This window comes from Polyodon spathula, chromosome 22, assembly GCF_017654505.1.
Source record: "Polyodon spathula isolate WHYD16114869_AA chromosome 22, ASM1765450v1, whole genome shotgun sequence".
NCBI lineage: Eukaryota > Metazoa > Chordata > Actinopteri > Acipenseriformes > Polyodontidae > Polyodon > Polyodon spathula.
In genome coordinates this window covers 24688257-24715345 of record NC_054555.1, presented here as the reverse complement: position 1 = coordinate 24715345, position 27089 = coordinate 24688257, and the positions used below count along the sequence as shown (strand labels likewise).

The 27089-nt window shown below is 37.3% G+C and overlaps 1 protein-coding gene across 1 annotated transcript in view; it reads right to left on the bottom strand.

The window, feature by feature from the left end:
• The window catches only part of LOC121297537 (transmembrane protein 132C-like), a 118247-nt gene that overhangs the window by 46587 nt on the left and 44571 nt on the right, over positions 1-27089 (bottom strand). Inside the window, exon 4 of the mRNA XM_041223891.1 lies at positions 7559-7705. Coding sequence (XP_041079825.1) covers positions 7559-7705 — 147 coding nt within the window. The remainder of the gene's footprint in view (positions 1-7558; positions 7706-27089) is intronic.

The window sequence follows — 27089 nt, the reverse complement described above, 5'->3', positions numbered from 1 at the left end:
ATTTGCTTGATATCTGGATCTCATCGGGCACAAATATGTATTTTGTCAACAGAAGATATTGTATTTTTAATAGATTTCCCATATCTGGCACCGATCTCTGAACAGTATAGCTATTATACAAATTATAAACATGTAATCCCACTGCCTTCAGAAACTTGTGAGCAGGTTAAATAAAGCGTGGTTTTATTCTGCATTGATGAAGGTTGTAGTAACTCGTAAATTCTTCAAAAACTTTGTGGTTTAGGTGGAGTGGCTCCACAGACACCTGGAGGTTTAGGACTGAATTGCAGGTTTAAAAAACAGGTCGTGAAAAAACTCTTATGAGTTAATGTTTTTGGGGACAGGGTCCTGTATTTATGACAACATTTTCAAGACAACGCATGCACACACACACACACACACACACACACACACACACACACACACACACACACACACACACAATGACAGAATTGTTTGGAGTGCAGCTGTGCTTTGCTCCGCTCTCTACAATCACACTTGCCTGCTGACACTCAATGGGTTTATACGTCTTTTGGCATCTTTCTCCTCAGCAGCTGGAGGACTAAAGAGTGCACATATAGTGAAGCTCCTCTATTGCATTGCTTTCTACTTGACTGTGACACGCACAGTGAAATTACAGACTTTGTTAAGTGGATGTGATCAAATGTGATCAGAACAAATCTTCTGAAAGCTGGATATACAAACAAATACCTGCAACACAGCACACATTTTTGTGTAACTAGTGTGCCCAAATCAACTAGACTAATTAATCTGTTTCACAAATTGTTCTGAGACTTCACAAGTCACTAAAGAACAGACCTTGCTGCAGATATCCATACCCAACATTACTGAAAAAATGGTCATGGAGCCCTCATAAACAACTGGAATACTTCAGGTTAGCGACTGCATTGGCAGTGTTTTGGCAAGTGTTTCTAAGACGCTGTTCAGCATTTGTGTGAGAAGCTATATCAGATTCACCGATTTCACTTATAAAAAGACAAGACTCCAGTTTAAATGTCACGGATGGTTAGAATAAAAATCCTTCAGATTTCACTGCTATTCATCAGACACAACAACAGATCTGAGAGTGTGCCATTAAAGTCAATAGCTGGGGTTCTTCAGAAAAGCACCCAGCTTACCAATTAATCTGACACGCTCATCACTCTCGCTCCAGCAAATTCTCATTAATATTGGATTTTTGTTCCCCTGTCTGATGTCTGATCTTCCTCTGTCACTGGAGAATGAGCCCTTTCAGGTAGTCTGTGAGGGTCAAGGGTCAAGAGCTTGGAACACTTTATCAGAAGATTGTAACAACTTTTAGATTTTTAAAAGCTAAATAACATCTTCCAAGTCTCAAAGGATACCGATAACTAAGTCAAAACAAATATACACAGACGAACAAATAGCAACAGCAAGGTAAATGAACAAGAGAGGCACAAAGAGAGGCAGACGCATGTTGTGATGCTCTCTGTAAACTAGGGGTGGCCAACGCTGACATTTCCACTCCTGGAATTTGTTCCAGCCCTGTTCTAAATTGTTTAATTGAACCAATTAAACCTCCATCCAGAGCTTGAATTAATTAATTCTATAGTTTTGTCTGTTGAACCCTGGAGTGCAATGGCCCTCCAGGACTCTAATTGAACACCCCTGCTGTAAATATATGTAAATTGAGTGCATACAGTACTATACAATTATTTTAAATGGAATAACTTTAACAAATGTATACTGCTGTCTGTTACCGTGTTCAGGTTTGACAAATGATACTACAGCGTTCCATTTGTATTTCTCTATCTGATTTACACATCAAAAAATCTAATCATGAAATAACGAGGGACTGCATATTATCTAGTCTCCTTGTGGACAATAAATGCCTTTTTTTTTTTTTTTTTTTTTAAGGATGATGTCAATGCCAACTTTAATGTTGTTGAGAATTACTTTGGGGTCTTTTGTACCACACAAGCGCCTTCTGTTGACACACTACAGACCGAAATATTATGCTGTGTTATTGTACTGTTGCTAATCTGTGTCAGATCTTTAGGCCCTCACACTGCAGAAGACGCAGTTGGATAAAAGAATTACCAAGGATAAATATTGGGATTTTCTTCCTATGCTTTGGTACGCGTGACATGTGCTGGGAAATCGGGATTGTCCCGTCCATATAGGGACCGTTGGCATGCATGGTGTTATATAGAACTGCTTTTCATATTGTTCAATCACATATGGGGACCCAGAATGGCAGCACATTCAAAGACGTTGTCTAGAGTGGCAGCTGTGGAGATTTCACACAGCCCCGGTGCAAATTAAAGAAGTGGTGGATGCTATGGGTATGTACAGCATGAGGCATTTGATTTGCACAGAAACGCTTTGAGAGCATTTGGGAAGAGTGCTGCTCTAAAGATGAAGCCGCAATGCTCAGGGATCAGCACAGCAAGACAGCACACCTCCCTCCCTGAGCGATTAAACGCAGAGGCCAGTAAACGGCTGTGAAATTGGATCCTCTCTAGGAATGTTTAGTACTGGGGTTTTGGCTTTATTCCATCAGCAAGCCTCCAGTTCCACTGGTTAACCTCTGAATCCAACAGCAATAGGATGAGAATTCGTTCTTGGTGGTTGTTGAATGAAACTATAATAAAAAACAATGGCATGGGTCCAAGGGTCACTGTCGTAACTCTTAGAAAGCAACTCTGTTGCAAACAGACACATTAGAGCGAAAAATACATTTAAAAAATACATGCGGGACAATAAACACATTCATTTGATCTATAATTTAATTATAGAATTAATTTAATCCTAAAGCTTGAGTCGGGAGTGCAGAAAGATACCTTTGAGAATTATGTTTCATATAGGAAGAGAAGCTTAAGGCTGCTGCCTGAGGATGAGCTTTAGAATTACTGTATCTCACAAGGTTTAGAATTACAGTACGTCGCTTGTAAATGTAACATACAGTTGAAATAAGTCTAAACATACTATTTGGCTAAAATCCAGACAGAAATGTGTCAAATCCGTATTGCTCTAAACACATGTCAATGTAAATAATTTTTTGAAGTGGGCTGCAAAATTTTTTTTTTTAATTTCTCACTGGGAGTAAAGCACACTAAACAAATATGAATACTTCCTTTCAGGTCAGGTGATTATCCAAATATGACAGAACAGCCTGGTTTCACCATGGTTTTACATAAACCATAAAATCTGTTTCTATGCGATTTATACAATAATACCATGTAGAAAAAGCTGTTGCATGCAGGAATTCATATCTATTTCAGCACTACATCAAAGATCCTTTTCACTACTGGTGGTGATTAATATATATATATATATATATATATATATATATATATATATATATTTTTTTTTTTTTTTTTTTAACTTTAAGTCAATCCTTCAACACATCCAGGAAAAACTAGTTATCCCCCCCCCAGGGGGATAGACCAGAAACAAACACAAATACAAGAAAGATCTGTAAACCCCATCAGAATGTCATCCTGGTACTTTAAGAGATGCGTTGAACATTAAACAATGATGTCACCACCAATTATGTTTAGTCACTTGAACAATGGTCGTCAAAATGGAGTGCTCCCGAATCTGTAATCGTCTCTTACTACTGAAAAGCAGGATCACCTGAGGGTATGTCATTTGACATGCTCGGCTTTCGTTCTTTGTAACAGGCATTGGGTATAACATGACTACCATGCAGATCAGTTTTGAGCACGTATGGACTCCAGGAGTGAGACCTCATCGTTCAGCGCCAGGTCAGTGGTGTTAATGAGCAGGGCCCAGAAGCACTGAAGGTTTTAATTTGAAATAAGTGAAAAATTTGCTTAGATAATGAAAGGCTGCCGCATAGGAGAAATATTATTTTTAATGTCACAGCTTTTAATAGTCTATTTCATGTAATCTAATCAGGGAAAGTGACTGACTGTTTCGGTCTACGATGCCATAGATGTTTAATATGGGGTGGGTGGGGGTATAGGGAGGGTGAGGGGTGGGGGGGATGCAGCGCTAACATTGCTGCAAACCCAACAGGGAAATCAACTATTTGGCTAAAAGCAATGCAAGCTCATGAGTATTTCTACAGAAAACAGTATGTATATATTAACTTCATCCCTGGGTACTCTACCCTGTTCTGCCATCAAGAATTATTTTTCTTCTGCATTTAGATTGTCCAATTATGTTCTTTATCCATGGCAATCCCTACAACAGACCAGGACAACTGAAGGTCAGAGGGCATACTTTGATCTCACAACCAAGCAAATCCCCTCTTTTTTAGTCACAAACTCTACATTTTCCAATCTAACCATCCTACCAGCCCCTGGAAGACAAAGGCAAACACTGCAGGTGCCTGCTTTGAACTCACTGGACAATGATTTATCAATGACGCCACTCTTTAAATGTTAAGAGGTCAATAGCAATCATGATTTATTATAATGATTTTATTAATATGGCATGGAAATCATTAAAACAAATGCATATCATGATAATTAAAAATGAGTAATGTAGCCATTTAGTAATGAGGCTTAATAATGATAACATTTTTGTGATTTTGATTATTGATTTTCATAATAACCTGCAATGATAAATCATGATTGAATCATTTTAATTTTGAGTCATTCAGATCACCACTGTGAGCAAGAGAATCATAAACAAGGAGATATGGAATAACTAAAAAGGTATTTAATTGACTGTGCAATATTTATTTTCACAAAGACAGAAATTGTTCACAACTTTCTTTTAACCTGTTCCATGTTGAACAAGTATGTTAACTATATTCCTAACATAATATGAGAAAGACCTACACCCACAGTATCCGTTAAAATGCAAGGTTAATATACTGACAGAAAGAGAGACAGGTTCTTACATCAGTGCCCAGATTCAGTAAATTGTAGTAAATAATATAGTTCATACTGACAAATGGCTCCCCCTCTACCGTAACCCTGTCACCGAGGTTATGCAACCCCAATGGGGAGGGGGAGCAACAGGGGCTGGATATTGAAACCCCAGGCTGTGTTCAGCTAAAAAAAAATAAAAAAAAAATAAAGGTTTTGCTTGTTTTTGAAAAGTGTTCCACTGCACGTAAATAAAAAAAAAAATTAAAAAATTATTTTCACCTTACACCCCATACAGTACAGTATTTTGTTAAGACAGGGAAGACTGCTAGCCCAGTTGAATAACTGTGCCTGTATTAGTTAATGTTGTTTTGTGAAGGCTACTGCTACTCCAGTATCACAGGTTAGCTCATTGGTGTGGCTTCAATAAACGCTGGACTCATTTTGTAATGCAAGTCAGGTGGAAATAATAACTGACACTAGTGCAGAAAAATAAACAAGAGTTAGGGCTATCATCCCCTGTCAGATATAATAAATATAAGAAACTGGACGCATTACGCCTTGAACTGGTCAGAGCATGATTCTACCAACTCCAAGCATGTGATCTCCTCTCTCTCCCGGCAACAGACATTAAAGAGACAGAGATAAAATAAAGATGAGACAGCAGCTTCTAATTCCTCTAAAGGAGCTTCAAGTATAGATTTAAGTCCAGCATCTTTTGCGGTCTTTATGAAGCAATGATGACAGCTAAGGGATTAGAAATGTGAATAGCAAAGATTAATTATAATATGTTGTCTATAGATGGTCATGACCTCCACTTCAATCAATAGGAGAAGGAAGGTTGTTGGGATGGGATGTTCATACATATATATAATGTTAATCAGTAGTAACAGCTTAGGCTGCTGGTTGTGTATTGTATGTGATAAGTAAATGTGCCTTTACCTGTAACATTCTCGCGCTGTGCGTACAATGAAATCTGCGTATGGAAGCATGAAAGGTAGAACGATTTTGACTTGTGTTATAATCTTCTCAATTCAGTAAAAACATGTTTAAGTTTACAGAATGTCTCTGGAATTTATTTGCAATTTACAACCAAACACCGAACAGCAAATTGATTTAGACATCCTTGATACCCAACCTGTTATATGATTGTGCATCAGCTACGAACCATTACAAAATGAGTCAACCCATTTAGGAATTGTCATTTAAATCCAGGGAGATTACAGTAAAAACAAAAACAAAAAAAAAAAAAAAAAAAAAAAACAATTAGATCATTTCAGAGCAAAATTGTGTGTCCCTGGGTAGTTATGCATATTTAATAACAACACAATATTACAGAGGTACAAAGACCAATACTTGCTTCTTTACTAAAATATTACAGTATTATTATGCAAATTCCTTATGAAGGGCAGACTGATCTGTTACTGACTGTTGCACCCACTGCTGTGGTTTAGTCCACAATGACCCACATCCAAACATGTAACGTGAGAATTAATATAAACTGAACTGAAAGACATGTGTATTGCGATTTATCTACACCTGCAACGCAGGTTTATCAAAACAAATAATCTGAACAAAACTACTTCGGGCTGAAAGTTAACCTCTCCATTAATGCAACTGCACTCCAGTCCATCTACAGAAAGAGTCCTCCTGATAAGCTTATTAAAGTCTGTTATCTGTGAAAAGGTTTTGTTAATCTAGTCAAACAGCCAGAGCCGGGAATGGCACCATTTTAAATGGGAAACATTTGCACATAGTGTTTTACAGCAATCAGTACAAAAAAAAAATCTGGCAGTAATAATAATGCTTGTACACAAATCCTGTTAAGATTAATAACTGAAGGGATGCCTTTTCTCAAAGAAATACATATTTTAAAAAGGCAAAGATAGCTGTTACAAGGCCTAGAGCTTTATAGGCAAAGTTTGCTTGCCCTGTGCATGTCTCACTAACCCGTAAAATTACACCTGTCACTGGAAGTTAGATTTATTAACACTACTTTCTGATCCATGGAAAAACTATTAAAACACACAAAGGCGCAGGATATCCAGTTAATTAACATCACAACCTTTTGCATTGTGGGAATCAGTTTCTTATTTATGAGATTAATTAAAATATGTAAATACTAGCGTTAGGAAATGACCAAAAGATTTAAAAGTATTTGAGAGCAGGCAGTAAATATGGTAATATGACAGAGCAGATGGACTTTTCCATATACAGCGAAGAACAGATAAGCGTGAACAGTAATGATTCCTCCCAGGTCACTTTCAAACATGTAACTGCTTCAGTCCGAATTGGATTGCAGTGTGGCATTGGACTGCTGATAAAGGCATTAGCTGAAAAGACTTAGTAGGGCCTGATTTTGAAAAAAAGTTTAGCCCTGAAAAAGGTTTGATGTGAGAAAACTAAGTAGAAGCAGCAATAGTAAATATAACTGTTAAAACAAGAGTACTTTTTTTACAGTGGTATTTACTGTATTTAACGTTTCTGTCAAGCCAGGCATTTAACCAAACAACGACAAAAAAATGCAGCGCTTTTGGCCAAATCACTACAAATTGTATAAAGACATTGGCCAAACTAGCTAAACGTTGCAGTCATTTGCTTCAATTTCAGGCTGGTACTGTATTAAGAAGTGTCAATTGAACACCTTTTAATACACTATAACTTCTCGTCTACATACTGTATGTGTGAATATAATCCCCAGTTTGTCAAATTATTCTTTTAATCCATGACTGTACCTGTTTCCCGAAGTGGCCCCTTTCCTCTGACAGAGGACGGTGATGACAGGGTGCCTCCCATCGTTCCCCGATTCCTGTCTGATAGCCCAGAAGCTGGGGCTGCTGGATCTCGCGCCCAGGAAACTCAACCCCTTCCTTAACTTCACTCTGTCATGAAATAACAACACAGTGCATATGTTACTGATCAGCACACAAACACTATATGAGATTTTGCAAATAAGAAAAAGACAATAACATGCAATAACCCACTTTTACAGGAAGTCCTGCCTCCTAGTACTATGCATCAATGGTGCAGCCCCATAATAAAAATATGGCAAAGTGTAGTAAAGCAAAGTGAAAGCATGGTAAAGCATACAGCAGGTAAGTATTATGGTAACATTATGGTAAAGCATTTTAAAAACACAGCAAACCATGGTGAACTATGAAAAATATTTAGCATAACCATGAGAAAAGCATGGGAATACGGTAAAATTTCTTGGCAAGCTCTGAATTAAAAGTTACAATTTAGAAACCACACGTTGGCCATCAGTCTTCAAAACCAAGGGCATTGATCTCAATAAACAGATACATTTTTTTTTTGCATACTTCTATTAGATAACACTCCTATGGAGCTGTGTGCAGAAGATGTTTAAAATGACATTATGCAAAAGTATCCATCAGAGACTGCAGGCTAAGAAATTGTTGTCAGTGCAACTAATCCTATCAACACACAGCCGAAAAGTGTATATCAGATATAATTAACCAGCTAAATAACTCCTGCCTAAGTCTGGTTGGTTTAATAGTGTAGGCCAGCTGCTTAAATTTTCAATTTTCTACAGTAATCAAGGGGCAGACTCCAGTCAACAGATTGATACCCATTACAGAGAACTGGTAGTGTTTAAAATAGACCAGTAGCACACAAGCAAAGTTGACGCTCAAGCTGTGAAAGGTTCTCCCAATCTTAAACTATACTAATCTTTTTTTCAGATTGTTTCTGCTTTGAAGGTGTGGTTGGTTTCAGGATTCCAGACATTGCCCTCTCCCAGCCTGGGTCAACAGCACCACCTCACCCTGGCTAAGGGGGGGTATCTGAGTGGAGCCAGCTGGAATGCACAGCGAGGTGGTCATATATTTTTGACAGCTCAGGAGAGAGAGGTCAGTGCAATCCTACACTCAAGTTTTTGTCTGAAGCCAGACAGGAATTTAACATCGACACCTCCTGAGAGGAGATCAAACAAAAACCAAATGTGCAGTGCAGGAGATGCCTTCAGCACTGCCATGAGTTTGGACTTGAACTCTGACCTCCTAATGCTACAGCTTTCATCTCCCTTTCAGCTAGTACTTAATGAGGTATTTGGAGGTCAGCAAGCTATTCTTAACTTTGTGCTACAAGGGTCTTGTGAAACAAAACTCTCTTTCCTGCTTTTTATATTTTAACTCTCACTCATTTCATTCATGTTTTTGGTCACACTTTATTTTAAGGACTGCTTTTCTAGTTGATTGTTAACAAATGTTGTTCATTTTGAGCTAAGGGTTCTACATTAAGATCTTTATAAATTATTGTAACAGCAGTGTTGTGTGGTGCACTGTCATTACAGATGAGATGAGGTTGAAAGCTCTATAACCATGAATGCAGACGAACCCGGCTCTTCTGCACTGTGCATGGGATACAAGTCTGGAGAGGTTATACTAAGATTATACAATGCCCTAGTTAGACCCTGCCTAGAACACTGTGTGTAGTTTTGGTCACCTCACGACAAAATACATCATTGCACTCGAGAAGGGCAATTAGGCTGATCCCAGGATTTAAGGACATCAGCTATGAGGACAGATTAAAATAATTAAATCAATTCAGCCTGGACAAAAAGAAGGGAAAGAGGGGACTTGATTGAAGTCCTTAAAATCATAAATGGTTTCGATAAAGTTAACCCAAGACTTCAAATTGATCACAGAGAGAAGAAGAAGAGGGCATATGTGGAAGTTTATAACAGAAGATAGGAAGAACTTTTTTACACAGAGATATATGCACGGAATAGCCGACCAGATGAAGTAGTATGATCTACAACACTGGGTACACTTAGTAGTGGAAAATGGTGTGATAACAAGCGATGAGTCTTTAATGGTCTTTTCTCGTTCTCAGACTTTTATTATACATGTGCATTAATGTTCTGGGTTATTCTGCAAAAGAAACACACTTCTCCAAAAACTAGGGAGGACACGAATATTAATACAGCACGTGTCTTTTTGTGTGATAACCAGGATTACACGTACTGTGATGCAAACTTAAAACAACCAATACTAAACATATAGAAATTTGGCATACAGAAAGAATACCATTGACAAATTAGTCATGTCTTTGTTCTTAACCTGGCATTTTAAAAGCACAAAATGACATGAGCTTTGGTAATTTGTCCCAAAGGAAGATTGTTGCTGAGCAGTGCATAATAAAGAGATGGTAGAGTATACAGTAAGGACTGGGGACTCACTGCACATGCAAAAAAATGTCTTCTTGTTACAGCTGCTGGAATCCATTTGAAAGTATAACAAAATCATTAAAGGTGTTACATTTGTGTGCTGCTCTCACATTACCACAGCCACCGCAGGTGTTGACAAGCTAGATCCTAGCCTTTGTGATGAAACCCTTTCGCTTTTTGATATGGCCGAGCAAGTATAGGGTACATAAAATGTTCTTTAAAAAGTCTCTGCATTGCAAGTCTCCAGGGGGTACCCTGGTGCTGACAGTAAATCAATATTTGTTGTACACTAATATTGAGCTGTTTAAATCAAAGGGGTATCCTTCAGCATTCTGCTGCACACAAGAAAATGTGCTTTATACATTTAAATTTATTTCATACAGTGTGTGCGTTGAAATGTAACATCTTGTTTACAAGCACTTATGTAACATTATTGCATGGTAGCAGGTATCCAGATTATGCTAATTTGCTTTTTTCTTTAGAATAGAATATAAAACGCATTGTTACTGGACCATTGCTGGGAAACCTATTAAACGGATGTTACCTGGCAGGAAGTCTGACCATTAGGAGTTGCTGAAGAGGTAAACCGTACCCAGCTAATTTTCTTCCAGGTCAGTGCAGCGCTCGTCCAAGATCTGCAAGAAACCACATTCCCCTGACTCACTACAGGCAGCAGGGCTTTCTACTCCCACCAACTCTGCGGCAACCAATTTAAAATACAAATAACAAATTGAGCTAAATTGAATCCCCGCCCCCCTGCCCTGCCGCCCCAGGGGCAGGACCATCTATCATATTTTATATTAGTACTGTTCCTTAGCTATTTTTACATTATTACCATGTCAGCATCACAGAACAGTATAACAAAAGTTCTCCACTCCATGCATGAGCCTGCCAAGGTTACAGCTAAAACAGTTTGATAAATGGAGTAGTATACGTGTATCTTACGAGAATGCAAAGCATGAATGTCAGTATTTAAGAGAATGCTAAAAATAATGTATTATGTTCAGCTTAGAAACCCACCAATTTGCTGTATGCTGCTGTATTTTTCATTGCACTCAATGATTTTAGGATTAATACAGATTTAAATGGATGCGGTATTTAGATCTAGTGTTCTGTAGATCATTAAAATAGCCCCCAGAGACACACTAGCAGGGGGTTGAGACATGTATTGTCCCTTTTATCTCACTTATTAACTATCTGGGTACCTCTTGGCATCTCTTCTTTAAACAGATGCAAAAGACGTTAAGGATCAACTCAGTGCAGTCATACCTGAAATGTTATCCATTTTTGAAATGTGGACCAGAGGTGGGGCTCTTGTTTTATTATTTTTCCTAGTCCTTACCCCTTATTCACTAAATATCCATGTAATTGTCTCCTCTTCAGATATATTCAAAAGATTTGACACCACATTGATTTTCTGTCCTGCACAGTCATTCTGCATTGGTAGTAACTTGCCAGTGAATATGAAAGTTAAAGACAGTTACGGATTCTGACTCCTGTCAGTGAGATGAGATGAGGTTAAGCGCTCTATAACCACGAATGCAGACCTGGCTGTTTTGGGTGGTAGTTAAGACGCTCGCTTGCGGCGTGTGTGGTCACTGGTTTGCATCCAGCTTACGCTCTGTTAAACATAATTTTACATTTCATGTGCACAGAAATTAAAATTAAACTTTTTCTTCTTTAAAACTTCACAAACAAACAAACAAACAAACAATCTAAGCCAGTGGTGTCCAATTAGTGCTTATTAGAAGCTTAATTGGTCCAATTAATTAATTTTGGATACAGTTTAAACAAAAACTTGGCGGGACAGAGGCCCTCCAGGACAAGGATTGGACACCCCTGCTCTAAGCAATGGGAGAAGAAAGTTATGAAGAAGAATAACAACAACATCTCCAAACCATTCCTCTTACTATGACTTAGCCACCATTATCATCCAGAAAAAAAGGCCTTTGAAAAATCCTTATAAATAATGATAGGGTAGCTCTGGAAATGGTACATTGTCTCTCAGTGGATCTATCCTGTACAACTACCTTCAGATTAAATAATAGAAAAAATAACTATAAATTCAGCAGTTTGAAGCCTCGTCAGCAGTAAGGAAAGGAGAGGTACTCGGAGGCATTAGGCAAATCACGAGCTAGGTCTGGACAAGGGTGGTGTTCTCATTAGAATAAGTTTCAAATCCCTTGACTTGAAAAATAAAATGAGATTTAAAAAAAAATAAAAAGTAATATAATATATTAAATTAATTTCCCACTTAGTTTATTTATTTATTTTTTTTATTATATATTTTAAATCTATACTTTCATCCTGGTTTCCTCAAGGGCTTCAAAAGCTTTTTACACTTTTAATTTTATTTTTTACACTTCAGCAGCTCTCCTTTGGATCAACCATGTAGTTTTTTTTTTCTCGCCTTGTGCTTTTTTTTCAATCACAGTTGTCAGCTGGAGCCGAGAGGATGGGTGGTTGAAGGCACCTGATAGATATTCACTGAGTTTGCGGAGACAGCTTCAGAAAAGGAAGTCCAGAACCCCTGGGTAAGACGAACAAGGAGGGGGTCTCTCATAAAGCTGCCGAGGTGGAATAATTTATGGTAAACGTTTAGCCCAAAACAAAGCTGCTTAGGAGTGAGCCGCGTGACACAGCCAAGCAGTTACCCCACACCCTGCTGTGGTTCTCAAGTCGTCTTTATCCACGCAGAGACAAGGCTATGGCTCCTGCTCTTATAGCCTGGCATCTCAGTCAGCAGCTTGTTAAATCAATCTGTCTCTCCCTTTGTCTTTTGTTGTTCCTTTGCAACGGAAGCCTTTTACGGAAGTAAATCACTGACAATAAGCCAGACTTACTGAAGGAGAAAATGTGGGCACAGGAGGCTCCTGGGCCTCCATAGAAAACTCTAATCCCTTGATATGAGGTTCTACTTCCCCCCATGAGAAGTTTGTTTAAAATAGCACCATATTTCATCCTGTATGCAAGATAGAAACAGTTACCCTATACAAAAAAGTACCTCACACATTCAATCTTGAATTGTACCTCTGAAGGTTTATTTTTTTGCCACAATTACATTTGGCTACTTCTGCTGTAGACTGATTTGGTTGTGCAATACAAAAGTCCTATCAGAAATGTAAAAGAAAAAATAGAAACCAGAATCAGAATAGTGTTCCTTGAGTACTAGTGAGTGTACAGAATAGTGAATGTACAGTAGCTTCAGCTATGAGACTGAACACAGTACCCAGGAGTACCCCATGCATATCTGCCAATCCTTAGCAAAATATTTATTTTTTTGGCAGAGGACACAAATTATTACTGCAAAACAATTACAAAGTGTATTTTCAAAATACAGAAATCAGTTCAATCTGTGCATCTTTACCTAACTTTTCTTCTGCTCTTTGCAGTGCTTTTTTTGTTTATAATTTTTGTTTATTCAGGAGCCACAGGGAATATTCTCATGGTGTAAAATAAATGAGAGAGAGAGAGAGATTGGGGTACAACGCTACCCTGGCATACTGCCTGGCGTCTCAGTTGCCTAGGAAACGCATGAGGAGCTCCAGGCTCTGTATGCAATTAGAGATAGGCAAGCTTATCTGAACTGCATGTGCCAAAGCTGGGATGAAGAAGGCTGGCTCTAGTTAAAAATAATAAAAGCAGGAAAAGGAAGTATAAACTGTGCTCTTATCTCCATCCGGCATGAATGAATCTCATTCTTAGACACTCCTCTGTCTGCGCACATGAAAGGGAGAGAGAAAAGGAGAGAAAAAGAGTGAGAAAAAGAGAGACAGAGAGAAAAACAGATAAGGTTTCTGAGCCAAGAAGAATGTCCCTATTCAAGCCTATATAGTTAAAAAAAAAATTGTATACTTCAAGACTGCTGGGTTACTTGACCAGCAACAGCTAAGAATCAGAACTAATATCAGAACTAGTGTTTTTGATGGTGCACATAATTAACAAATCAATCAATTAAATTTTACCCAGTATGAAATACTATAATTTCTTAGGTTTCATGTTTTTATATATAAAAGATGCACACGTTATGTCATGCTGGACTTCCATCGTTCTCCCCGCATTCTACCACAGAAGTCACTTCAAGAAACACCGAAACACACCAATCACTGAAAAGTAACAACTGTAGCTTTAAAAAAATACCATCAAATGCTTGTTTTTGGCATTCCATCCACCTATTATTAACTTGAATGTTATTAAAATTAAAAAGAGGTAAGAACATTTTAAAACGCCTTTAAAATATTCCTGAGTGTCTGATTTTTGCTTTCTTCCAAAGCATAACTTTCTAGGCTCTTGATTTATTAGCTTCATGGAAACAAACTTATTTGCCCCTTGATACCTGCTTTAGCGCTTTATCATCACTGGATAACCAACAGCTGTCCACCCGCTCTCTATCAATGGGACCTACTCAGATATAGCCCAGGAAGAAAAATACAACTTAAAAGAGGGAGGGGGATTTTTTCTAACATGTTTTAGGGTCATGTAACAGATATTATGTGTGATGGTGTGATGCAATGCCATTCCAGATCTGACCCCTGTTGATAAGGTTATACACACAATCACCACACCTGCAAAGGAGCTGGCACTTTTGCACAAGGGTTAAGGCACTGCGTGTTTGTGGTGTGCATGGATGCCCTGTTACACTTATAATACCATAACACTCAAACATGTAAATACATCAAACTAAGGCTGCCCTAAAATAAAACCACTTGCAGTATTCCAGGTACTTCCCTTCCCTTAATTGCTTATAAACAAGGATGGAAGCAGTCATGTTCTCTTTGAAGCAATATGGTCTAAGTGTGCATACACACAGCTGTTTGCATTACAGCAAGTGGTCCTTTACTGCCTATTACTCTGTGGCTGAAACTGTAATATCTCAACAGCCCTTTACTTTGGGTCTGGTGCCAGAGACAGCATTGAGCGGTTTAATTGTAGGGCTTGAGTGTTTTTAATAGAGAAACAAAAATGAAGTGTCTTGAATACAAAGGGAGCTTCAAAACCTTGCTCAGATTTCATTTACATTTTTTTTTTATATATTCAGTTTTGTTCTTGAAAGGGCAACATACATTTTTCGTCTTGAAGGACGGAAGGGCAAGATATTGTGGACTTGCATGTATTATGTATCATATGGTTTATTAAGATGTTTTACATTGACTGTTTCATGCACAATTGCCTGCTTGTGGCACTATTGGTCTTCTTTCTGTTGCATGCAGTTGTTATTCCTTTGGTGAATTATATGTATAATGCAAACCCAAGGAATAATGTGCCACTGCCTTCTTGTCATTCCTACGATAAATTATTTAGTAGTTTTTTTATCTTTACATTATGAAATTGAACAGGTAAGAGAAAGTGGGAAGAAACTACAGGATTGGTTCTTAGTCAGATAATAGTGAAATCTGTCAGGTACAAGTACTGCATAGTAGAACTGCCACATGATGTAACTTTGTAACATTGTGGAGCACATTACACTATAGGAAAAACTCTGTTTACCAGCTTTCTTAAAATGGAATGCAAAGAAAACATTAACATGATCATTTTAAATGGTTTTAAATATTCATCAATACTGATGAATAAGCTGACCCCAGCTAGCAGGAGGAATTCTGTGAGCATTACTGACAAGAATGATTCAGAATGTCAATGACAGCACCGGATCTTGGGACCAGGACACTTGGTATTCTAGAAGTCTCTCAGGTCTTTTCATTGGAGTCGGAGGAGGTTTATTTATACAACCTGTCGTCATCCCCCTGCTCACTACCGCCACTTCCTCACCCCTAGATCGGCGCTGAATTTGTAAAAAAAGAAGCATTTTCTAATGAAGCTGAATTCTGACACTGCCCCCACAGCTAGAGGACTGGACAGATTAAAGCACTAATGCTCCACATATGATGAGAATTACAGATTAACATACAACAGTAAAAACAAACAAGAAGCACAAACTCACGTGGACGAGTATAACAGAGAAATCTCAATAAAGAGTACATACTAATCAAATAAAATGACTACCTCAGTATTATTTATTTACACAGCAAGGAGAAATCTTTGTAACTGGTCATGCATGATGAATTAAACTGCCATGTTTAGTGTTGAACTTGAACAGGAATAACTTAAAGGACAAAACAATCCCTGTAAAGTATAAGTGAAAATTTGCTATAAACAGCCAATAATCACTTTGGATACAGTTTACTGTATGTGACATGTATAATAACATTGTATATACTGAAGCTTTATTACTGTATATATTTTAGAAAAATGCATTTTTATATTTAGCTCCATACCACATTGATACTAGTAAAAAAGTTAAAAACATAAACAGCATAAATTATTTTTTGTAATTTGTAATTTCATCTAAGGGATCTGATACGGATTCTCCATAAGATCCCCTTGACAGAGATAAGGCACTGCCTGCTAGCTATTACTATACAAGTAATTACATAGTAATTACTCTTTTGTAATTACAACTTCATGCTTACATACTTTAGAACAACACTATCATGAGAAAATGGAAGATTTGCAACCGACACCTAGGAAGACACTTTCTATAGGTTGTCTGTTAAATTTTCAAAACCAGGAATACAAAACTCCCACTTCTGATTTTGTCTGATTTTGTCAAGAGGATTTTCACAAATACTCTTCTAGTTCAGTTCAATTACTACTGCTTCATACAGTGTGTATAACAATCAAACGGTACATTTATATTTGCTTTAAACAATAAACAGGCATTCTGATTACCAACTCAAATTCCTGGCTGTAAAAAAGCAGCCACACTCTTAATTGGCAAGGTGAAATATTCCTCTAGCCTTGTGCTCGTCTGATAACTGAAGAGAAGCCATCAGGGAGAGGACCTTTAGGTTAAACAGCCTGCCGCCTGCACCAAACGATAGTGCCACATCTTTGATGTCAATCCCTTGTTTGGAGTAAACTCTCAGTAATTTCTTGAAGCAGACAACGTGACCTTTTAGGAAGACAAACGAGGCTGGCTGAGCCCGACTTCAGCAAAGAGTAATAGAACCTGCCTGCGTATGAAAGTGGTCGTGTCTGCTAAAAACAAACAAGAAAAAAGAATGAATAATACCACATCTTAATTTGAGCGACAGCAGAGCACAACTTCAAGGCTTGGAAGTATGACAAGACGGATTCCGCTAGTTAATTCTGGAACTGTGCCCAAGGACATGAAAGCTTCATCACTAATGAGATTTTAGTTTAAAAAATTAACAATTGTGTTACTGATTTCTAAAAAGAAATCTGTTCACAGCTTTTATTTTTTTTTTCATTTTGTATTACTTCATGTGATCAACATGCTAATATGTTTTGACACGTGTACCGCTAAGCCTCTCTAGCTAGCTCTATTGCAACTATGTACAGTCCAAGGAGCTGACAAACAATTGATAGTTAACAAGGTTAAACATACTTTTTAGACAGTTATTTGAATATAAAAAAGGCAACCGGAAAAATGAAATGTTGACAAGACTTTTTAATGATATCCTGATTACCAGTGTCTGGTGGGGAGCTTTAGGATATAAGATGAATGTTCTGTTCTGTCATCTGTGACATTTCATTTATAGTGAGAAAAAAAAAAGTAATTCATTCCACAGTTTAAGGCGCTTTTAAAAACTGATCACTCAGAAATTTCAAAGATGTCTGCGTTTCTCTCATAGCAACTAGGGTTTCAAAACAAAACACATACTGTAAAATACAAAACATTTCTTATAATAATGGAAGAATATATTCTTCACTGCCTAGTTAAATATGGCTTATAAACCCCATAAAAATGAGGACCCTACTGGTGATATGGATTTTATGAGTACTGTAGTGTGCTCAGAACCCCTTCTATATGTATCTATTTGGTGCCGACTGGTGATTTGCTATTAAAAAGTGATTTATATGTATTTGTTATAATTGAAAAGGCACAGACAGTTGGCAGGTTACTTATAGTATCCTACTGTGCTAGCTGTTTAATTACTACATATTGTACATTTGTTCAACCTACCATACACTGAACATGCAGTTCAACTGTAATATTGCATGGTGTTTAATGACCTCTCGATAAATTGCCATTTCTTTTTACCTTGTGAAAAAGATTAAAAGCCTAAATATAAACCAATTAAAGCCTTCTTAATCTCCTCGAAATGAGAAAAGTGAGCATTAGGAGGCAAGCAACAAGAAAGTTAATTTAAAGTGATGAATTTCGCTATTTTTTGTTTTATTATCTGCAGTAAATCCTCGGAACACTTTATCTGCAGCGTTTCATTATGGAATTCCTCGAACATTAAAGAGAACAAAAAAAGATTAACACTGTTAGATTCTTAATCCCTGCCGAACTAATCCAGCCACTGTCCGAAGACTCTGATTCACTCCCTAAGAATATCCATGAACTTTGACATGGATTCAAACTGAATTCCCCATGCAGTTTTTTTTCCACATGTTCCAGAGACAAACCTGGCCTCTTTATGAGATCTTTTAAAACAAAGCCTCACAATGTACACCTATTAAATTAAAGAAGCAATAAAAAAGAGGGAAGAGTACTAATGAAATATAATAAGTTACCTTGGCAAAGTAATTGACTGTATCACGACTGGCTTTATATTATTCATTCAAAGAGTCAAAGCTAGAAAATTAATTTAGTCAATCTTACCTTGAAATACAGTATAGTGTATATTAGCTATTCTTGGAACACATTTCATGATATTTTTTTAAGTAATATTTTCTACTGTGAAGAAATGTTTTAAATCAATGTATTCTGGGTTTCCGGGAATCATGTTTCCATACATTCAGGATATCAAATAACTACCCTACAATGTAAAGCTTGACTGAGAAGAATCTGCCTGGCTATATGGATGAGACAGTCTAACCCACCTACCATGCCCATTACCCAAGCCTGGGGCCCGCTGTACCCATGGCAACCTGGTAGCTCCTGGCAGCATTGTTCTGGGTGTTTGTTTTTAGTGAAACCTGTCAACGCTTTTATTGCAGGATTTTTTTCAATGGAAACACACTACTTTCATGTCATTACATATTCGGTTCAATAATAAAGTAAATATTTTTTTCATTGTTCATTAATTTATTTAAACATAAACACATTTATGACCGATGACTATCGTATTCCACCTTACCAGTGTGCAAAATGTGTTTGAATAACAGACTCAATTAAACCAGACTTGCTAGAGGTAATGTAATAGTTTGTGCAGGAGGAGAGATTTCAAAACATAATTTGCTAATTAAAAACTAATTTGCTCATCTAACTAAAAATATTGCAAGGTTTGTTTAAAGAATATAATCGATGAAGAATTACTTGACTGAGCTGTAATGTAGATGCATATTAAGGTACGGGTTTGGTTTTAATTGTATTGTTCATAAATGCATTTATCTTTTTTAACTAGCTAGATTTGAGTCGGCACCTATTTTAATTAGATTGTCTGCTTATCTCTTACTCATAATAATAAAAGTAAATTAACTGCAGTATTTAGCATTCTTCTAATCAGCATCCCTCTGGGGAGCTAGGTACTGTACTACATGTATGAAAGCTTTTCACTTACCTTCCATTTATGAACCAAACGCTACACAAGTGAATGCCTCATCCACGATCATTCTCATATATCAACTTCCAATGCACTAAGAAGTATGCAGTTGAACAGAGAGTGCTGTCAAGATCAATGTACATTCTTAAAGGTTTAACAATCAAGGCTTTTAAAAAAAAAAACTCATGAGCTTAGCATGTGGCAAGTCTTTTTTTTCATTTTGCTGTGGATTGATTCGTTTTTCAGGTTTTGTTGTCACTTTGATTCTGCTATAGCTTATTTGGTTTGCCACAATGTACTTGCAGCAAGCATATCAATCAAGTTATGAGACTTCTAATACCTGCTTTGATTTCTTCTTTACTCCTTGAGATTGCAGATGAGGAATAATTAACTCATTAAGTACCAGATTCATTTTTCTTTGAACAAAATCAGAACATAAGCTGTATTTATGTAATTTGATGATTTAGACTTAAATTCCGTGGTTAACAAAAATAGAGTAAGTTATCATAACAATATAGTTAAAGAGAAAATTCACATAACAGGTACATAGCAAAAATTACAAAGTAGCCTGTCCTTAAATGAGGACAACGGCATTTAATGGGTTAAGGAAATGTCTGTAGTGATGTCTTTATTTCTTATGCAGTACTTAGCATGACCATACAGTTGAAGAAAATGTACATAACTGGAGTAAAATAAAGAAATACAAAAGTGTTTTTATATTTTCCAATATTTTGGAATTGAACGTTGCATAAGTCCAGTTTGTCTAGCGCGTTTGAAATCTTTACAAAAACAACTTATTGCTCACATTTTGCAATATATAAGCTTTTCATGTTGGATACCGTGTTACTTGAGACAAAAAAAAAAAAAAAAAACAAAACTATTGCCTATATATATTGATAATATATATATATATATATATATATATATATATATTATATATATATATATATATAGATATATATATATATATATATATAATGAGGTCAGTGATTTATTTAATTCCAAACAGCTTTCGACAGAAAATAGTCTTTAATCGTAGTCGCCACCCCTGACGAGCAAACCAACTGGACAGGTCTGCTGCCTTCTTGAAGTAGAATTAAATACACCAAGTGAGCATACTGTATAAGTGAATAGGACCGAGGCAGTGGGGCACTGCAGCTTTAACTGCTCCTGCAGCACAGAGGAATGAACTTGACTTTAGCTGTCAAACCAGTCAGATCCAGACAGCTGTGATTGTGAAGAGAAGTGTCCTCATCACCCCCAGAACAAGCCCAGCAAGAGTACACATATAGATTTCCCAATAATGTCAAACACTGCAAGTCATCAGGAGATAGTATTCCATTTAATCAGTATAATTTAAATATAGTTATCTTCAGAAAAAACTGCAGTGCTCCTTGCATGCATCGCAGATACACAGACCCATATAACAGCAGACAATCTCACTGATCCTGTGAGAGTCTACAGTAGATCACTTAAAAGAAAATTGAAAAGGAAATTCAAACCTATTTCTTTTCTTTTACAATACATTGGCACCAGAATAGATTCAGTCAGCTCCTGGATTTAGGCAGTGGGGTGTAGTTAATTGATATAAACAGCTGTGGATCTTGCCACTGTTCAGATAACTGAAATAAAATGCTTAATAACGTTCCTAAAATATCTAACAGTGCTTGTGAGTCTCTTTAGTGTATTATTGCCAGTGCAAATGTGCAAATAGATTCCTATTTAATCATTTAAATGCCACCATTTTTTAGATCAACTAAAGAGGGGCCCCGGTGTGTCTCTATATAATGTCGTTTGAACTTCATGTTTGGTTTTGCATTTGCGTTTATGTTTTCAGCCATACTGAAGTAAACAAAATCAATGTAGTCCCATATTGCACATCTGGTCTAAGGGGAGGTGACAGAGATTGAACCAGGGAACCCTGAGTCCAATCATTGGCTAACAGAAGGCTCCCTGGCCCCAAGCTCACAGACGCCTCGTTTGCTGATCGATACAATTTGGTCAACATCTCCTTTAGCCCTTTCAAGACCACTGCGAGCTGCAATCTCTAGGCTCCCGTATGCGTTTGCAATGGGAATTCTTCTTTGATGGTGGTGGAAGGAAAGGGGGTGATGTTCTGCAACCTGCCATGAAATATGGATGCATTCAAGGTTAAGAATGCCAGGTCTGTATAGTGGGAGAAGGCTTCAATTGTGACTATTTAAGCAATTCTGCAAGGCTTGAGCAGAATGTAAAGAGAGAGGGTTTATCCTGACAGCCCTTGACATTGTAAATACCCAGGGCTTCTTCATTCACCCCAAACAGATCAACAGGTAAGGTAAATATTTAGGAATCATACTTGTTAAGCACTTTAAAACAAAGGCTGGTAATTTGTACGTCCATCTGTTGCAAAGGGAAGCCAATTTAATTAACTGTAAACACAGCTTTGGTGCCCAGTGTATTCTCTAGAACAAGAAAACAAACAAACCATATGCTCTAATTGACAGCATGATGCACAAAACTCTTATCCGCATTGCAAAATGCTAGTTTAAAGAATATGGCACATTCCCACAACCCCACGCATCACAACAACTGATAATAGCAATAATCTTTTCACTGTTATAATGCAAACAGACTTTGGCACCAAGCAATTTGCAGGAATTCAGATTACAATTAAAAAATTGTTACTGTTCTTGAATTTCATTATGCTAACTAATTAGCACATTGATAATTACCCTCATCTTGATTTTGACTCGACAGCAATCCCAGAGTTCATGTTTGACACATTTTATTACTCTTTAAAATTCTAACCTTTGTTAAGATAATTAAATTTCCCTTTTTCAGTTCCACTTCAAATGAAATGTTCTTCATTTTATTTTATTATTATTAATAATATTATTTTACTATGCCCTTAAATTTGTATGTGCCGAGGTGTTTTGACAATGAGTTTAGGATCTTCTGTTCAGTTGTAGTTGCCTGCCTTGGTAGGGAGGGCCTAGGTCGGCAAGGGAATCCACTGCTCACTGAGCATCAGCAACCTCTGTGGCCAATAGGGCTTCTGTGGTTCTGCAGTGGAGCCACCAGATCTGTGTTGTCCTCCGGAAAATGATGGATTGGCGGGAGCACGTTTTGGAGGACACATGTTCCAGCCGCCATTTCCCAAGACAACAGGGGGGTTGCAAGAGGTGAGCCGAGGGTACACATAAGAATTGGGCATACAAAATTGGGGAGAAAACCAAGGTAAAAACTTGGCAACGATTAAATATAAAAAAAAAAGAAATATAGCAAAATGCTTTGAATTCAAATCGCACACACACAAACACACACACTATTCACTATTCAAGAGGTCCATTTGCCAAGGCCATGGAATACATGCAAATTAATTTGGTATTTCACAATTTCAAATGATTTTGAATGTTGAAAGCTTTTTTTTTTTTTTTTCTCCAAAAACAGCCATTCAAAATATATATAAAAAGGTGCAGGCGTTTTATCCCTGAGAATCTTAAACACGTCAGGCAGCATGCTTGGTAAGCATTTTGTTTTGTTCTCACATTCTATGCCATGCATTTAATTAAAACCAGTATTCTAAATAGAAGCCATCCGGAAGATTGTGTAAAACCTAGAAGATTGAGTTCCGTGTGTGTGCAGGCTGGCTTTCAATAAAGGAGAACACAATTAAAATCCTAAAAAAAACCTGCCCTCGCTCTCACAATCATAAGCATACTTTTGCAGGCAGCTGAAACCAACCCTGCAATTCTGTCCAAACTTGGGGGCACTGTTTGTCAATCTTTGACACCGCTAAAGTGATTTCATACCTAGGGGTTATTTCTTCTGTTATAATTCCCTGCTTTTTTTTTTCTTCCTGGGCAGAACTTAAATAGCAGGTGTATCTCCTACATCTCCCTGAACTAGACAGAAGCTATTTTATTTACTTTCTTTGAGGAATAATTGGATATGTAGATCTTCAGTATGCTTTGCTTCCAAAGAATATGTCCATAGTGTGCAACAGCATACAGCAGACCATTGGAAATAAAGACTGTACTAAAATGAAACTGGAACTAAAAACCAGAAAGTCATTAAATGGTAGCTAGAACACAGATTCACAGACTCATTTAAAACTGGGAAAACTATTTAACACAGAAAACTGCCTGACCTGGGTCATCATGGGCTCACTGCTTTCAAAGGATTCTGCAGCTGACTGTGTAAGGCATTTAAAGTAAAACTATATCATATCCGGTACCAAGGAGGTTGGGACATAGCATGCAGAACGCAATAACCAGGGCATCTAGAATAGTACCAAATTATTATTATTGTCTATACTATAAATATAGAATGTTATGACTATACATTGTCACTTCTGACAATACTCCCATTGCAATGCATAGGTCATAGGAAGGCAGTGCTTTTAATTATTTTCTCTCATTGGCTGCATTTGTATTTATTTTATTTTAAATGTCTAAAGTACTGGCGCCAACTCGAGTCACCTCCTGCCCCTGGTGTGCTCCCGTCAATTTGAGCTTGCTCAGACAGCCATCTCCTGTGATCAGCAGAGAGTGTGATGGATGGCAGGGGCCGGTCTGCAAACAAGTCTCTTCAGAGGCTGTCAGCCCTGCTCCAACTGCCCATTCCTCTTCCATTTACCCTGCACCCAGCCCTGCCGCCTCCCTGCAAATACTGCTATTTCCTGGTCATTGATGAATCCTTAACCTTTTCCCTGAGCAAGAGGCTTCTTTCAGTAAAGAACAACATGTCAAGGGAAGAACCTGTTCTGTATGCAAGGGCAGCTCCAGCACCCCCCATTTTGTCTACTCTTTTTTTTTTTTTTTACAGGGTAGATTATAAAATCAATGGGGCATTCTGCAATGCTTCTGTAGAGAAAAAAGATTCTCTGCTGAGCAACGAAACCTGGCACCAAATAATGGGCAATGATATTCCCAGAATACCACACAAGTAAAAACAGTAGTGATGCCTATACTGTGTGTGTTATTGCACTTACTACTTGGGGTTATGTGTACTAAGATGAAAATATGTTAATGAAGACAGCCACAATCTACTAACTTGAATCTTTGTTGAGTCTTCGTAGCGAGATCTCTACCATTACATACTGAGAGAGTCGTGCGACATTGTTCAAATAATTAGCGGGAATTGAGTTGTGGTGTGCTGCAGCAGAGAGTGCCCGATGGATAATCTCTATACATGCAAGGGTGCAAGAATTAAAATAACATTGTTTTTGTTGAATGTAAACGTCATCTGTACAGCATTCTGTTCTGTCTTCATTTTACCTATTTTAATACTATATATATATATATATATATATATATATATATATATATATATATATATATATATATATATATATATGTGTGTGTGTGTGTGTGTGTGTGTGTGTGTGTGTGTGTGTGTGTGTGTGTGAAAGGCAGTTTAATCCCATCCGAATCTATAGTGGGGCCCCCACCTTCACCCCCAAATAAAAAATATGTTTCTATCAAAAAGCTTTTCATAACACATAACTGTATAGTAAGTATTGACGCTATCGGCGGGACTAATGTGACTTGGGTAGGCTACACATTACATTATGTGTAATAATACTTTATAATATATATATATATATATACGTTCTGACACATTGTGCAGTACTGTAGTAAACGTCAAATGAGCACCTAGTGCATTTTCTTTTTGACCTTAGCCTGTAGGCTTATGTTATGGTAACACAAAATAAATAATCCTGCTGCATTGCACACACATTGGTGTAATGCGAATAAAATATTATTTTAAATGAAATTATTTTTATTATTATATTATTATTATTATATTATTTAATATTATTATTATTATTATTATTACCTTGGCAGCCTAGACAAATAACACAAAATAGTTAATGGTGCCGCATTGACAAGTTATGACAAGTTACTTACAGGGGGACAGTTCATTCTCGTTAATACGAATCACAGGGACTAGCAACAAATTTTGCATTATACAACTAACTTGTACTATCATGAGTAGCCTATAAGCCAAATGTATACTGTCATTTTTATTTATGTTAGTCAGGGGTGCAGTGCTAAATCGTGTACAATTACAAACACCTGCACATTAATAGAATAGAAAATAGTCTTTCCTATTTCTATACAGATGCTCAGAAAAAGCTGGAGGAGTTAGAGGCACATGTGAGCAGTCTATTACTCCCTGGTTTTAGGGAAAAATAGGTATTTCACTGTTCACCTCAAAAATACATTGAACCAAACTGACAATGCATAAGAAAAGGCAAACTGGGAACTGCCAGCAGTTTTTATTATAATAGCTGAGAACCTTGATTTGCCCTCTTTTTGCAAATTTGTGCAGGAACGCCCATAACTACATATTCATCTAGGGATGAACTGCAAAGAAAAACTGCTGCCGCAAAGCATTCCCTAAAAAGTCGCATACAGGATTGCGCTTCTTTAGTACATTTCACCCAAGACTGCCAACTCGTTTGCAGCTGGTTTGTAACTATTGCGACATGTGCAACACTTTAGTAAACCTACCACCCAGCTGTGTTTACAAGAAACACATTTATTTAACTGGTCTGTACTGCAGCAGTATATTATTAAACATAATCCTGATCGTTTTGATATTATTTGTATTCGCACACGATGGTTCATTAACCGCCTGGGGAATGCGTTTCTCCACTTTCCCATGACTTACACTAGTCAACCAGGAATTATATTTCACTATACAACTGAACACAATTATGGGAAACTGCAGCTTTAAAGAAAATCACAGAATGTAATCTAAAGGTAAAATTGAGATTCATTTCAGGCATTATTTAAGTAGCATTGAAATGCACAAGAGATAAATGTTATTTATTGTGAGGCATCAATTTGTTCAGCTTGATCAGTGTCTAAACTATCTGGTCATAAATAAAACCGTTTAGCCACACTGCCTGTTTATTTTCGGTTCTATTTTATAGACAATAGATGGAATCTGATGAAATCTGATAAAAACACATTCAAAAGCCTTTGGGTGCTCGAGCCAAGCTTCTGTTCTGAAATGACTCAAAACTACAGTGCAGAATCCCCCCAGCCCACTCACAGCGCATGGCCAACCTTGAAGCCAAACTTGAAAATGACATTAACTCAAGCCAGTGCCAGCAGAGAAAAAAGGATCAAGGCGCTGGAGGAAAGAGAAATGAATTCTCAGACAAGGAGCAGCAATCCATCTTCAAAAAAGTCCAAAGGCAGCGAATGGACATGCAAATAATTCTGCTGCAAACCACTGGCTACTCAAAATAAAAAATTACCAGCAAGCTATTCATTTCTTTACTGGCCAGTGACCTTTTAATGCATTTTTTTTTTTTCTAATTCTGTCGACTGAATACCCTTTAGATGTTTTCCTCCACAGTTTTAGGCACTGGCTTGAAAATGCCCCCCTCTACCTCCAGAATATTCTCAGGAATCATCAATTTCCAATACGTAAAGAGACTGTGACATCATTCTGGCACTAATCTGTGTGAAACTTGTTGTGGCAGATGCAGTAGGTAGACTGAGGATATGTTCCAGTTGTTGTTTAGTTCTGTGGAACAAAGTAAGAGTTAGCAAGTAAGTGACAAGC